The sequence below is a fragment of the Schistocerca gregaria genome, chromosome 4 (genome assembly GCF_023897955.1).
Source record: "Schistocerca gregaria isolate iqSchGreg1 chromosome 4, iqSchGreg1.2, whole genome shotgun sequence".
NCBI classification, from domain to species: Eukaryota; Metazoa; Arthropoda; class Insecta; order Orthoptera; family Acrididae; genus Schistocerca; species Schistocerca gregaria.
In genome coordinates, this window is record NC_064923.1 from 463150746 (window position 1) to 463166834 (window position 16089).

General features: G+C 41.5%; 1 protein-coding gene across 1 annotated transcript in view; it reads left to right on the forward strand.

Moving 5' to 3' along the window:
* The window catches only part of LOC126266713 (spondin-2-like), a 587627-nt gene that overhangs the window by 293176 nt on the left and 278362 nt on the right, over positions 1–16089 (forward strand). The window contains exon 2 of the mRNA XM_049971164.1: positions 15302–15519. Within this exon, the coding sequence (XP_049827121.1) occupies positions 15302–15519 (218 nt within the window). The remainder of the gene's footprint in view (positions 1–15301; positions 15520–16089) is intronic.

Here is a 16089-nt window from a genome sequence, read left to right on the forward strand (position 1 = left end):
GAGTGATGAAATATACTCAGATAAACCACTTGTCCACGATTTACGAGCCTCTGCTGGGAATGTACTTTAACATTAGAGCGCTAGAATACAGTGAATCGTAAAAGCCGTTAGCCCGCTTTCAATAGTATCCTATACGCTAAATTTAAGGAAGAAATATGTGCCGACAAAGATGTTGAATTTTCATTCATTATTTTTTAGTGTTCATTTTCTGCATCTACCTGTCGTATGAAGCACGTACATTTATGACTGCTGTAGCTTCATGCAACCTACTGAGCAAATAATAGTTTTAAAATTCTGCAGAATCAGTAGCTAAACATATTGATTACAGCAACAGCTGTAACACTGGCAGATAGGTAACGTATACACTAAAAGAAGACGTAAAGTCTTATTTCCTGATAATTCGTGGTAAGTTCCTATGGGACCAAACTGCTGTGGTCATCGGTCCCTAGGCTTACACACTACTTAATCTAACTTAAACTAACTTACGCTAAGGACAACAAACACATCCGTGCCCAAGAGGGGATTCGAACCTCCTACAGGGGGGAGCCGAGCGAACCGTAGCAATGCGCCACAGACCACGCGGCTACCCCGCGTTACTAAACTTTTATTCTTTCTCTATCTATCACACATTGACAAGAACCAAGGAGCCACGACAAATATTCTTGCAGCCTCCGATATTTGGACAACATATCAAATTTTCTAAAGAAGTTAAACTATAACAAAAACCGACCGCGCGTAATAATAATAGCGTCAATCCACAGTTCAGTTACATTAAAGCTTTTAGAACAGAGTAATCATTTATAGACACCGTGGAAAAAGTTTTGCGATGGTCAATTAGGCACAGCTGCCGCAATTGTGTGGGCTAACCATGAGATAAGTAGGAGACCTTATAAAGCGACTTCGGCTTAAACTAAGTACGTTATAACTAAATTATGTACTACGAGATGTTTTCCATACTGCTGAAAACGAAAGATTGATGGCACAGCTGTACAAATTAGAAACCGTAACGATACTGCATGGAAATAGTGCTTAGTCTTAAGCTAAAAATACACATAATATTTCTTCGCTTGTAACACCAGTATTTTATCTCATACACGTATGAAAAGACCGCATGCACAAAATCCCAGAAAATGGTTAGTTTTCAAAACTAAAATGTTTTTGTAAATTTTCACTTGAAATCAAGTTTTCATTCATAAACATAGTAAGGTCGGCAACTAAGTCTTATGGCTGTTTTATCTGCGCTTGACAATAGCGTAACAATATTGAACTGGTTCCTCGACTAGTCAAAGTTGTTGCAAGTATCAAGATAGTCTTCTTTCCACTTAGTGTGTACAGACAAGGGCGTTTCCTCTAGTTTTCAAATGGCTCTGAGCACTATGGGTTTTAACATCTATGGTCATCAGTCCCCTAGAACTTAGAACTACTTAGACCTAACTAACCTAAGGACATCACACACAACACCCAGTCATCACGAGGTGGAGAAAATCCCTGACGCCACCGGGAATCGAACCAGGGAACCCTCTAGTTTTAATCAGGTAGAAAGAACGTAATAGTACCACAAACGTTTGCACAACGCTCGATGCATAGTGATGCTTACAGATAAGAAATATCCTAGATTTTAGTTATTATCTCTAGAATACCTTGACAGTTATGTGAGAAATTTGTGGCTTTAAGAATTATTACGCAACTGGCAGCAGTCTCTCTGTACTCTCGTTTGTAATAATTTCAAACTTTATCAACACATCTAGATTCGTAATGCTGGCAAGGATGGGAGGAGGAAAGGAAGATTCAGGGTTTAACGTGGCGTCGTTAACGAACTCATCAAAAGTGATAAACAGCATTAGAATGGACGGAGTTTGGCAACGAAATCGACAGCACTACGCCGACTGCTACGTTCCCATGGTAGCCCTCTCCTTGGCAGTCTACGGCCACATCACTTCACACGTCTATGTCTCTATCAAAATCAATCAACACATCGGCTTTTATCGTTTAACTTATGCAACTGTCCACTACCTTTTGTATTTAGTGAAACACTGGTTTGTCATTTCATCTGTGCCAATATTATAATTAATCACGAAATCAACTTTTCAAATTTTAGCATATGCAACTGACTGTCTTTTTATCGTGTCACACATTCGTTTTGTCAACCGCCATGTCCAGTTTTATACTATGTTTTAAACTTTTCAATTTCATGTCGCTGAAGAGCAGGTACTTGTATCCCTGACTGCCCACCACCCACCAATATGGGGAGAGAGAGATGAAATGCCAATAAAAGGGGAAAAATTGCATAAGAGATCTCTAAATGTCTGGCAGTTGTATAGAACACACGCTTCCTTCTACAGTTCTGAACGCATTTGAATCTGACAGCTCGGGACGCAGCTTGTGTAAGCGGCAATCAGGATGATTTGACGGAGCTATCTGGGATACACGGCCTCGCCAAGTGATGGGCGGTCTCGGAAGCGTGTCACTATTTATAGCTAGCGGGTGGTCGATGCGGACGCGTGCATAGGCCAGTGGCGGCTGACGTCACAGCGCACGTGGGCTTGTCGGCGTGTTGCTGGCGTGTCCTCGTTCCGGTGTCAGCTTAGCGGCTGCAGCCTCGCTTATGTCCTCCGCCCCTCACTGCATTTTTCAGCAGTCCGCTGCCTCGACCGGCTGCTGCGTTTAGTCTGGCGAGCTGGCTTCGCCTCTCGCGGGACTCAGCGAGTGGTTATGTACACAGTGTCAGGTTTCCGTCAGATTTTAAACACGTATTATCCGTCTGGATTTGCGCTCAGTTAACCTTAGAACACAAAAGGGAAGAAAAATCTTACGGTGTTACTAGACCACCGTAAATTTTACTACTCCTTGTTTTATTCAACGTAATAACTTGTAGTTTATGCACTAGTTAGTTACGGTTATAAGGTCTCCATTGTTATGTCACAAACAAAACGACCTCATTTTACTTCCTATACTTCCGATACCACATTGGCGGGAGTTGCGAATTGGTACTAACTGCAATCGTAATTTTGCGGGGGTTTAGTAATCTATGGTTAAAAGAAATAACAATCTACTAATGCGATCTGATTGCTAACTTTGTTTAATATTACACAGGCAGTGGACACATACTTTTGGCAACGATTTATAACGGGCATAGCAGAAGAAATCTCACTTTGAGTGAAACTGTGTAAGCGAAGTAGCTTGCCGTCGGCAAGTAAACCCAGTCTGTATAAATGCTCAGAAATACGAGGTATTATACAATCAAGTTTTATATAGAAGCAAGAACTGCAATTCCGCCAGCTGTATCATCAATACGCATGCGACATCACGCGCTATGTAATACGTTCCAAAACGCCGTGCATAAAAACGCTATTCTTCCGGGGCTTATACCTCGTCTTCTGTTGGTGTTTGAATGGTAGAGTCAAGTGTTTTGGATAGCCCTTGCTCTAGGACTCATTTGTATATCCAACAGAAGGATAGTCTTAGTGTCACTACCCTACAGTACAGGGTCAAAGTATGAATATTACACACTTCCTCCAGCTTAGGGAAATGGAACAAATCGGTCGGTCCTTTTTGCATTTGATGCGGTCGCACTGGGCCTTAAGGAGCTTACGGTAGCATCAATAGTTCATGGGGTGTTCCTACTAAACCCCAAAGAAAGGTTTTTTGACTATTATTTCGTACTAAAATCGAAAATCATATTTGTGGACAACTACCCACACTAAATGGCTGAATTATCTACGATATATTTATAAAATCCCGATTTCGAACAAACTTGAAAATTTTCTTCGTATCTTCATCCGTTTCCGAGATATAGAGGTTGAAAGTTACGATACATGTTCATGTAAAATACGTACGTATATTCCGCTGGGAGGCGAAATCTAAATAATAAATAAGCTCAGCTAGTTACTCATATTTTAACGCTATATTCTCTGTTTCTTGGAATTTATCTAGAAGTGCCGTCTTCTCGCTTTCGAACATCTTTATCCGCTGTCGAGAAACACGCGAAGTACGTGGTGTTTGAGTAACATAACCGAGTCTCAGATTCCAAGACGGCTATGCACAGGAACGGCTGTAATTTTTACAATGTATATCTAAAATCCCGATTTCGAACAACCTTGAAAGTTTTCTTGATATCTTTATCCGTTTGCGAGATACTGAGATTCAAATTTACCCTACTTGCGAAAACGTAGTTTGTAGTGTGACTTATCAGGGAGAAATATCCTGTGAAGTGCCTCCTGATCATGAGAAGGGTTTTGGGAACCCCATGTTGTAGTGATGAAGCAAATTAAAATTTTTGGGTGTAGAACATCCGGTCTGAGGATTAAAATTAGTTTTACCTTATTTCAATTTCAAGTAAAAAAACTACCAAAATTTTCCTGACTCAAAAAGTTATTTTCATGTGAGTGGCATGCCTTGCTGAGGCAGGAAAGGAAGGCAACCAGTTGGGTGAATTGCAAAGAATTTTTATGCCAAGTATCGGAACGTACTCTTCCAACAAATGCACGAAGACCGGAAGTCCACGTGGTAGACATGACTCCAGGCGAAGAAAGTTTCAGTCAATCTGCATACCTCCAGTTCCGCAGTACGAACCAAGAACGTCATTACCCGTGAACTATGCAATATTTAGGAACGAATCGCAAATTAATACTAAAAGTGTGCCCACAACGCACACGTCTTACCACACTGCAAAGCTGCAAACAGCGACCCGCTTCATCAGACTGCTAGCTTCTGAAACGATCGGCACAACGTAACAGAGTCTCTTCTTCCAACCCACGACCGAGCATCCGCAGCCAGAACTCAAAGAATATTTCCTGAATACTTGACAGATTGACTAGGAGATAATTAATGAATCTACATTACGCACAGAACTACATCTTTGCAGTAAGACTGCGGTAACTAGTACACGAAATAACTGAACTGTAAAGATAGATACTTAAATATTAAAACTTGCAATGTAACAGGCAACTATCAACAGTAAGCGTGTATCATCGCCTGTGTTGTTACCCCGTGCTTTCAGTGGCAGTCGCTGAGGTAGGAACTGGGAGCGATAGAGAAAAATATTTCTGAGGTCATTATGTGAATTGATCATGAAAACACAAAGTTAGGGAAAGGGAAAAGATAGTAAATGAAGATCAGAGGCGAAATGTGACACTGCGAGAAGAATTTGAGGGAGCTCTAAAGTAGAGACAAGGACCCAGGAGTAGATGAATTATTGAGGTACTTGGCAGAGCCTGCCAAACTTCACTACCTGCTGCGGAAGATAAATGAGACAGAGAGTATATCCTCGGGTATCAAGAAGGATGTAATAATTCCATTTCTAAAGACGCCAGTTGCCAAGATGTGTGAATATTGATGAAATATCAGTGTGTTAAGTCGTGAACAGTTTTTGATGTTGCTTAGCAACATGATAGTGGGAGCACGTTATATTTAGTAAAACCAGGTTTTACTGGTGATGACACATCATATTTTATAAACCCAGGTTTTACTGGTGGAAGCATTTCATATTTAGTAAAACCAGGTTTCACAAAGTATGGTTCAAATGGTCCAAATGGCTCTGAGCATTATGGCGTTTAATATCTGATGTCATCAGTCCCGTAGATTTAGAACTACTTAAACATAAGGACATCATACACATCCATGCCCGAGGCAGGATTCGAAACTGCAACCGTAGCAGCCGCGTGGTTCCAGGCTGAAGCGCCTAGAATCGCTCGGTGACATCGGCCGGCCTACTATTATGACGTACTCCTACTATCATTCACTGATTTTTCTACAAGATGGCTATTTTACAGCAGGCGTTTCGTGGGGAGCCAATATTTTTCCTAACTTAATGACCAATTTGAAGCTTGATGCCCTGCAATATACTATGTTAATGACATAAACTCATTCACTTGAAAATGGCATAAAAGGCCGAAACCTGGACCGTAACTAAATAAACAACAATACAGTCAAATGTCGGTATGCTAGATCTTGAATCAAGATAATGACAGAAATTATTTGCAGCAGAGTGGAAAAACTGAAGATCATTTTGAGTTCCGGAAAAACGTAGAAAGACGTAAGAATTATTTTAGAAGATAATTTAAAGAATAGTAAGCCTCTGTTTATACATAGCATCCGCAGACATAGAAAAAGTTTATGACGACGTTGATTGGACTACACTCTTTGAAATCCTGGGATAAAATACAGGGATCTGTAGGTTACACACAACTTTTACAGAAACCAAACAGCAGTTTTAATATCAGTACGTAACGAAAGAGAATCAGTGACCGAAAAGAAAGTGAAAAACGATTTGGTCGATCCTTGATGTTATTCAGTCTGTACATTGAGCAAGCACTGAAGATAAACAAGGATAAATTCAGAAAAGAGATTAAAATTCAAAGAGAATGAACAAAAACTTTGAGATTTCCTGATGACATTGTCATACTGTGAGAGATAGCAAAAAGTTTGGAAGAGCAGTTAAAGGGAATGCGTAGTGTTCTGAAACCAGGTTATAAGGTGAATATTAACGAAAGTAAAAAAAAAAGGGTAATGGAACGAAGACGAATTAAATTAGGGGATGTTAGTGGAATTAAAGTAACAGAAGAGGCATTAAAGGCTGTAGATGGGTTTTATTACTAATGAAGGCCAAACTAGAAAGAACATAAACTGGCACTAGCAAGAAAAATACTTCCAAAACAGAGAAATTTGAAAACATTGAATACAAAAGTAGGTGTTGAAAGGGTATTTGTCTGGAGTGTAGCCTTGTGTGGATGTGATATGTGGACGATAGAAGTTCAGGTTCAAATGGTCTGAGCACTATGGGACTTAACATCTATGATCATTAGTCCCCTAGAACGTAGAGCTACTTAAACCTAACTAACCTAAGGACACCACACAACACCCAGTTATTACGAGGCAGAAGTTCAGGAAAGAACTGAACAGATGCTTTTGAAATGTGATGGTGCAAGTGGTCGTTGAAGTTTTAATGGATAGATCAGGTAACTAATAAGGAGTTATTGAATCGAATTGAGAAGAAAAGAAATTTATGGCAGAGAGGAAGGAAAAACGGTCATATTCAGAGGCATCAAGAAATCGTCAATTTAGTAATGGAGAGAAGAGCGCGCGCGCGCGCGCGTATGTGTGTGTGTGTGTGTGATTTGGGGGGGGGGGGGATGTAGTAAAAATTGTAGAGGCGGAGCAAAACCTGAGACTGCATGCGGGTTCGAATCTATGTAGCTTGCAGTAGTTATGGGACGTAAAGATGCTCACATAGTCTAAAATACCAAGGCAAGCTGCATAAAACCAGTCTTCTGACTGAATATCACGTCAAAAATAATGTGAATTACTGCGGCTTTACAGACATGAAGCGATGTCTTGTTCTATAATTCTGACAAAGCCAGGTGTCGCAGTGGTAAGACAGTCGTCTGGTATTTGGGAAGCTGGTAGCTCAAATCCTCAATCCACATTAAGTTTTCCGTGATTTGCCCAAATTTCTTGAAACGAAAGCCGTAATGGTTTCTTTCAAACGGCGTGGCTGACTTACTTTCCCAAGACTGTGTTCCGTCTTTCATGACTTCGTCATAGACAATTTTATGACCAGAATCTAAATTACTATTATAACGATTGCTTTTGGTGAATCAACAGATCTAGATCTCCAGTACGTGTCATCAAAAGTCAGATTCTGACGAGGCCCATCTACCAACCCCTCCGTCTTTTGTATTTGAAGATGGCCTAATTGGGCTGTAGTCAGCCAGTACAACAAAAAATAGATAATCTAGATTGTTTCATAAAAACTATGATAGCTTCGTACATTATGCAAAATATGGCCTATGAATGTCGAGTCCCACTTCCTCTACATGTCCCACGATTTTTTTAAATTAACGTTAACGACAGATTTCTCTATTTTTCACAGCCTGTTACTCTTGGTATAAAGTTTTACACCTTATCTGCAACATAGCTCTAGGTTTCTGGCGAATAAGTTCCATAAGTTGCTAGACGTGTACATTCTCCTCGAAATATCCTCTAAGGAAATAAACACATGCTAAAGGTCAAGCAAGTCGTCGTTGGGAAATGACGTGACTAGAGGAAATTTCCTAGATAATCTCTACGGAAGATCTTGCTGTGCTGGCAACTGTTTGGCCTTGCTGACATCGTGCTTGATACTTCGTGATTCGGTTGTATCATAAGGTTTGACATGGTTATGTTCTGATAAGCAATCGTCACAAAGTAAGCGTGGGCTTATGGCGTACGTGCACGCAGCGAACATTGTCAGTAGAGTAAACACACATGAGGTTACCATAGTTACCAACCGACATTTCTTGGAATTATGCGAGTGCTTTCGCGGCCGGAGTCCATTTCAAAACAGTACTTCTGGGCGTGTGATCGCGTCATATGCGATAAAACTACCAATGTTTCGGCTGCTATTGTGGACACCCTTCACAAGAATGACGATATATCTTGATATAGTGTTAATCCATGATTCTAAAATGTTTACTTGACGAAACTGGTTGTTCGTGAATAAATACACATTACACCGACTTAGGGTGATTCTGTGATGGCGTTCTTTAAGTGCATTCAACCAGGCTGAACAGTCTACGGAAAATACTTCAACACATCTGTAGATGCTGCATAGTATGGCATGACTGGGTAATGATGAAATGACAAAAGGAATGACTGTGAGATTTAATCAGATAGTCTGAATTTCTAGGTAATTGATATCAGAGACAATGATAAAATCCGCTACAGTTGTAAAAATTATGTATTACTGAAAAGGAAGGCACAACCCGGTTTCAGGGCATGTGGCTTATCTTCAGTTGCATATTAAACTTTGAGTCCACAAAACATGAATAACTGAGATTTAAGTGCGTTAAAATATGTTAAAATAGTGCATCTCTGGTACATGGCATGTAACAAGATAACCTCTTAAATCCCAGGTCTTGCATAGAGTCTCTCGCAAAGAACGATGGCCCGGGCCTACGGGCGCGCCGCATATGTATCCGCATGAAGACACATAGGCGGTCTCTCGAACACAGTGCTGCATAGACACCCATCAGCCCCGTACGAAGAATAACCCAAAATGCCAGCGGGAGCAGCTGTGTAGCCGCAGTGTAAGCGAGTGAACTGCTTACATCACCTGACGTTCAAAATTTGAACAACAGGTCTAAGAAACCACAAACTCTTATCCGCTATATGGAAGTTAACTTTTTTCGTGGACCAGCGAGGCACTAATTGCTGATTACGGCGTCTGCAAGTCAATACACTGCATTCAACCAATATGGTGAACCAAAGTAAACTGATATAATTCCTGTAATGCACACAAGACTTAGAGAGCATAGTTCCAGACTATCACTAATTTGTAGATGTACAAGTCTGTGGAACAACTAATGCGAATGGAAGGAAACCAATAAAGGACTCATAGCCTACCAGTAATTACAGTGGAAGCAGTTAATTTAGAGCACTATTGATCACATTAACAATAGTTATTACAATAAAAAGCTCAATGCAAGATTTTTAAGGAACATTGTTTACAACAGCACCGAACACATCAATAAAATCCAAAATAATAAAAGTCACTAATAACAATAAAAGCCATAAGAAACATAGCAATCTCTAATAAGGACGCCCGTAAACGTACTGCGGTGCAACGACCTCCAACATCCCCCCTCCCGTGAGAATTACTAATTTAATTTACTTTCAAAATAATTAAACACAACGTAGTCATGAAGTTTGTACTAGACACTAGCAAACTCTATGGTACCAATGCAGAGAGACGTCAAAGCCTCAGGGACGAAAAAACTTGGCATAACTGGAGATATAAGATACAATATGACTATTGCTCAAGGTGCCAGCGGAAGCATCGCTGTGAAATCAACAAACGAAATAATCGCGAACCTTATTACATATCAAAGGTGATACTAACACGAACTAAGCAGTCCTTGGCGACTACCAAGTACATGAAATATGCATACAGGCATGAAAATGGTGATATCACACGCACTAGTGCTCATCACAAGGTGGTTCCGAATAAAAATGCGACCCATTAGAGTGACAAGAGCGTCTCTCGTCAGTTTTGCCACTGCGAACGACGTACTCAGTATTCTTCCGCCAGCAGAAAGAAGAACTCATGGCCAATCAAATAAAGGTGGTCGCTCTGATTCGTTCCGACCAGCTATAGCTTCTCCTCTCAGTTCGGAAATCGGAGCAATGGGCATGGCAGCAATTCCTCGAAAGGCGATGCAGTCTGGTATTCCTTCGCCTCGTGTTATCTGTGGCTCGAAATTTAAAGTCACGGTTCCGCAGCCTTCGTAGAATTTAGCCATCTTGCAAATTATTAGGAGTAATTAAACCAGGTTCCAGAAAATTACTCTGACCTCACAAGACGATAAGCTTTAATTGCCGGGAAAATTGGATTAATATCATTTATCGATCATCTAACTTTTATTGAGTTTTCAATTAATAATCTGAGCAACCTGCGCCCTACATAATCAGATTCGTATTTCTACGGCGCAATCCAAACCTGTGGTCGAAATTTTACATTTTATTTAAACACTCTTTTTCTCGGGAGGCTAGACAGGTCTGGAGACGAGGCTTCTTCACGCCTTGTTGTAGACCAGAGAAAAGTCTGTGCTCTACACATTGTCTGTGGAATGTGTTGAATGTCTCATAAGAGTAGAATACATGATATGGCGCCACGTTATCTTCCACCCACTCCAACCCAGATACACGTGCTTATATTATATGTTTCCCATCGGTCACCAAGTGCAAAAAATTAGCGGTCTATAACTGTGTTCAGCATACTATCTGGCCAGAGGCGAATCATAAACCTTCTGTTAATTTGGTGTAGTATTAAACCTCGACTTGAAGATGGCCACTTAACTGAACCTGAGTTCCCGTGAATAAATCACCTACAAATTACAGCGTTTTTATATCGTGAACAGTTCGAGATACACAGGGTGATCTTAAGGGGTAATGGAGAAAGGTAAACACATCAATTTGAGGTAACTGACCTGGTCCAGAAATGACCAATTCGAAAGTTACTAGCGGAAATCGTTCTGATACTTGTGATGTTGGAACACGTGTGCCGCTAATGTTGTTGCTAAGATTGTAAGTTAGGTAAATTTCAGAAGTGATAGTATGGACCAAAACAAGTAAAAAATGTCGAGTAAAGGCGGACTCTAAACTGCGTATCTTAACAGCTACGAGCACTTGTCACATTCACTACTGTGAAACATCTCTTCTACCGGACAAGTGCTCATAGCTCTTAAGGTATGCATTTTAGAGTCCACGTTTTCTAGCTAACTTTTTCTTGTTTTGCTCCATACCATCACCTCTGAAAGTTGCCTACCCTACTGTCTCAGCAACAAGGGTACCTGTACATGTAATGTACCGTCATAGATACCGTAATGATTTTCGATAATAACTTTCGATTGGGTCGTCTCCGGATCAGGACCCCTGACCTCAAAGTGTTAGGTTCACCCCTCTCGATCATCTCTGAAAGTTTGTAACATCATCACTAAATTATAGCAGGCAGAGGGGCACGTAACTGTGGATAATGTTCTTCAACTCTTTCATTAACTGAGATCCAGAAGCAAGTTTGGTTTCTTTAAATGGAACGACGTGCTTACTAAAGAGAATGGAAAGCCCTTTGAAAGGTGAGTGCAGCGATAGCACGTTTGGTAATGCAGGTGCTGAAAGTTTTCGCAAAAATATCGGAGACTTTTGCTACAATTGAAAGGCGAGATCGCCAAAGTTCGTTATTGCAGCATAAACACAGACAAGTCGGCCTCTCTTGCCAGGTTCCGCTGTTGTATCAAATCTTTCCATTGTTTACACGTTTCCACAAAAGCTGTCCACTTAGAGACGAGTATGCACACTTAGTTGCCCTAAGAATTTTCTGGTACAATGGATGATAGCTGCTGAGAATTCTTCCAGGTTGTATGGCCGTGGTGCATGGAACTCTTCTATCCCTGACGTTTCGTCCAAAGCTACGTTGGACGTCTTCCGAGATGCTCCGACAGTTGGCAAGACTCATCACAGCCAGGAGCACCTCCGAAGATTTCCAACGTGGCGTTGTACGAAAAGTCAGGGATAGAAGAGTTCCATGCACCACGGCCATACAACGCAGAAGAATCCTCGGCAGCTGATACATCGGTCGTGAATGCCTTCATTGTATGAATAGAAGATAGGCTTTCACTTAAGGCAATCGGACCTGATTTCTGATTACTGTAGGACCAAGATGAAATACGTCTCATCTTAGTGTATATGTTAATCGTATTCCTGCATGTGACAGCAGATCATGTTATAGAAGCCCAATATAGCGATGTTTACACGGCAATAGCCGATTTCGGCTACTTTGTCTAAGAATTTTCTGGTACAATGGATGATAGCTGCTGAGAATTCTTCCAGGTTGTATGGCCGTGGTGCATGGAACTCTTCTGTCCCTGACGTTTCGTCCAAAGCTACGTTGGACGTCTTCCGAGATGCTCCGACAGTTGGCAAGACTCATCACAGCCAGGAGCACCTCCGAAGATTTCCAACGTGGCGTTGTACGAAAAGTCAGGGATAGAAGAGTTCCATGCACCACGGCCATACAACGCAGAAGAATCCTCGGCAGCTGATACATCGGTCGTGAATGCCTTCATTGTATGAATAGAAGATAGGCTTTCACTTAAGGCAATCGGACCTGATTTCTGATTACTGTAGGACCAAGATGAAATACGTCTCATCTTAGTGTATATGTTAATCGTATTCCTGCATATGACAGCAGATCATGTTATGGAAGCCCAATATAGCGATGTTTACACGGCAATAGCCGATTTCGGCTACTTTGTCTTCCAATTTTAGCACATTTTTTGGATGCTTTTAGAAAAAGTTCCAAGGGGAATTGCACCTTATGTAGGACATCGTTTTACAGTTGTTAATGCAGTATCGATGGCTTCTTCGCTGTTTGCAACTTGTCACAGCTACGTCGACGACGGCAAGTTTAAGGGGGGAACCACATTAGGAGGTTCAAAGATCCATTTTTTTAACTGCATAAATCGTTAGCTCAACTATCCAGGAATACTCTGTTAAAATTTCAAAGCGAAATTCGCAATTCGTTTAGATTTTATGAGCATAGAACGGAGTGTACATAGGTGAAAAAAGCAATTATGACGACATACTATCATACGATTGCCACGGATGAAAATCCTCGAGACGAGTATTGCCTAGAGGGAGAAGACAGCTGGTGCGAGTGGCAGAAACGAACAACCCTTTCAATGGAACATGCGCTGCATCCTACTCCATTGCGCCCCGATGTACAGAAGGAAATTCTTCCAATAAATAAAGATTTATAAAGGGATGAATTACTGGAGAGATTTTTAGGTGGCCACACACAAAATGCGAATCAAAGTTTTAATTTCACTATTTGGCGATGAGCTCCTAAACACTTGCACTCCGGACTAAAATTCGTTGAATTGGCATCGTACTTAGCAGCAGGCTTATTCAGTGAAGGAAATTCATCCCTTCTGATGGTCATGAACTAGGCAGGGATTGTAGTAGGCACGCAAAGCTTCAATTATGCCGAACAAATGGATAACAAGCGCGTGAGCCGGCAGAATCGACATTGTTCATTGGAATCGATGGAAGGTCGGAAAGCTCGGAAAGCACTGCTGCAAGCGAAAAACAAAGCCTATGACAAAGAAGAAGGATTACTATGTGGTGCTGGAATCGCAGATTAATCTGTAAACATTTTATATTATTGTTCACTTCTTGAATTTCTAGTTTCCGAGAATTTCTTTTTCGAAGGCATTTATCTCGAAATGACTTTTTTCACATTTGCGTTCCGTCTAACTAAAAAAGTATAGAACCGATCATTATGAAAATTGATAGTATGATTCTTTATAAAATTACGAATGATATGAACTAATTTGTGACATTATATCATGATTTTAAGGGTATTTTACTTAGCATAATTAGAGAAAAATCCTGAAAATCGAAGTAAAGTATTCCAACGCCTTTAATTTTTTTTTTAAATTTTGTTATTTTCACGTACTCATATTCTTATAAAATAAGTTATTAATGGAAAATCAAAACCTTTTTGATATCGGAATGGCTACACTGCACACAATTGGAGAACTATACTCACAACCTTCAGAGGACATCACAGCATAACTTCGTTATTTTTGGCTGAATTTATTCAAAAACATTCACAAAAACTATTCGAAATATGAATGAAATAATGTCAAAGTATAGAACCGATCATTATGAAAATTGATAGTACGATTCTTTATAAAATTACAAATGATGTGAACCAATTTGTGAGATGATATCATGATTTTGAGGGTATTTTACTTTGCATAATTAGAGAAAAAAATCGTGAAAATCGAAGTAAATTGTTCCAACGCCTCTAACTTTTTTTAATTTTCTTATTTTCACCTGCATTGTGGCTCATATTCTTAGAAAATAAGTTATTAATGTAAAATCAAAGCCTTTTTGATTTCAAATGAAAATCGGAATGGCTACACTGCACGCAGTTGGAGAACTATACTCAGAACTTTCAGCAGAAATCATAGCGTAACTTTGTTATTTTTGGCTGAAATTATATCTAAAAAATTCTCAAAAACTATTTGAAATATGAAAGAAATGATATCAAAATTTGATTAAAATCTAATTAATTCTTCCCGCCAAAGAAAGGTCCCAAAAAATCTGTGTCAGACAGTCTCGTAATGTGGGGTTTTAAAGTTTTGTGGCGTGTCTCGACTCTGGCCTAAACTTTTAGGCTGGAGGTTTTAGTGTATTGCAAAGTGGCTACCTTCTCCCTTTTTTCCTTGCGGTCAGCCAGCCACTTCCATCTGCTATATTGTTTGAGCTTCTTCTCCCACTTTCTTTCTGTGTTGTCCATGTTTTCGTGCTGACGGCAAGCTTCGTCCCATGCTTCGGTGTGGGTAGGCACACATTTTTTCAACCTTGTTACCTGTGTTTTACGTTCTGTTTTATCTTCCTGTCCTGAGAATTTTCTTGACATCTGTCTCACACTGTTACTGAGCGGGCGCTGAAGACCTTGATGTCGTGCGCCCATACCAACCTCTCCATCCGTCCATCTCCTGATGTGGTTTCCCCCTCAAATCTCCATCGCCATAACACAGCTGGGCGAACTTGTTGTTGCCTCTCTCGCTGTCGCCGATATGGCACAAACTATACTGCAGCACTTTTGTAATCTTTTCAGACTGTTTCTGACCACCCTGCATATGCACGGAGAGTGGTCCAGGTAGTATTTTACTAGACTAGCCTTGATTTGTGTAGCGGGCACGAGGGTGTACGATGGTAAGTGTGTACAGAGCCGCATTTCCCCGTGTTCCCGCAGGTCGGTCGCACAGCGGGCAGGCGGCGCCGCTGTTCCGCGTGGGCGCCGTGGCCTCGCCGGGGCTGCGCGTGTTGGCGGAGACGGGTCGCGCAGACCTGCTGGACGCGGCGCTGGGGCAGCCGGCGGCCGGCGTGCTCGACCAGTTCACCGCGCCGCCCGTGCGCGCCGGCGTCGGCCGTACCGAGACGCACTTCTTCGTCGACACCAACCACTCCAAGGTCAGCAGCTGCTCCTCTCTGTTGGCTTATCACAGTCTGCTTGTCAAATGTGATTCTTGAGTTTCTCCCGGCGTATTTGATAATCAAAATATCCACGGGTGTACTGCCGGTCTACAGTGTCCAACGGGCAAAATATTTCGGCGATCATACATGTCGCCATCACCAGGTGAACTGACGGACTGAGCTCCTGTGAACGTGCCGGCACGGAGATCCGTACGCTATGGCTGCTCAGGGGGAACTGGGTTCGGTCGCGGCGGCGGCTGATTTAAATACCCTCCGCCCGCGGCGCGCTCCCTCCGATGTCCGCGCCATGGTCGCGCGGTGGAACAGATTGCGATGGCGTCTGAGATGACGTCGGAGTGATAGCTCTGTCCGCCGTGGTCGTCGCAACTATACGTTTGCTCGATTTACTCTTCATTAACCCAATCGCTGGTTTCAGACAGTCACGGTTTATGAGGGCGTCATTGGCGCGAATTTCGATGGCCCCTCTAACAACGCTTTCCCAGTATCTCGACGTCTGTACCAGAATCCTCGTGCGTTCATACTCCATAGCGCGATTTTCCGACAAAC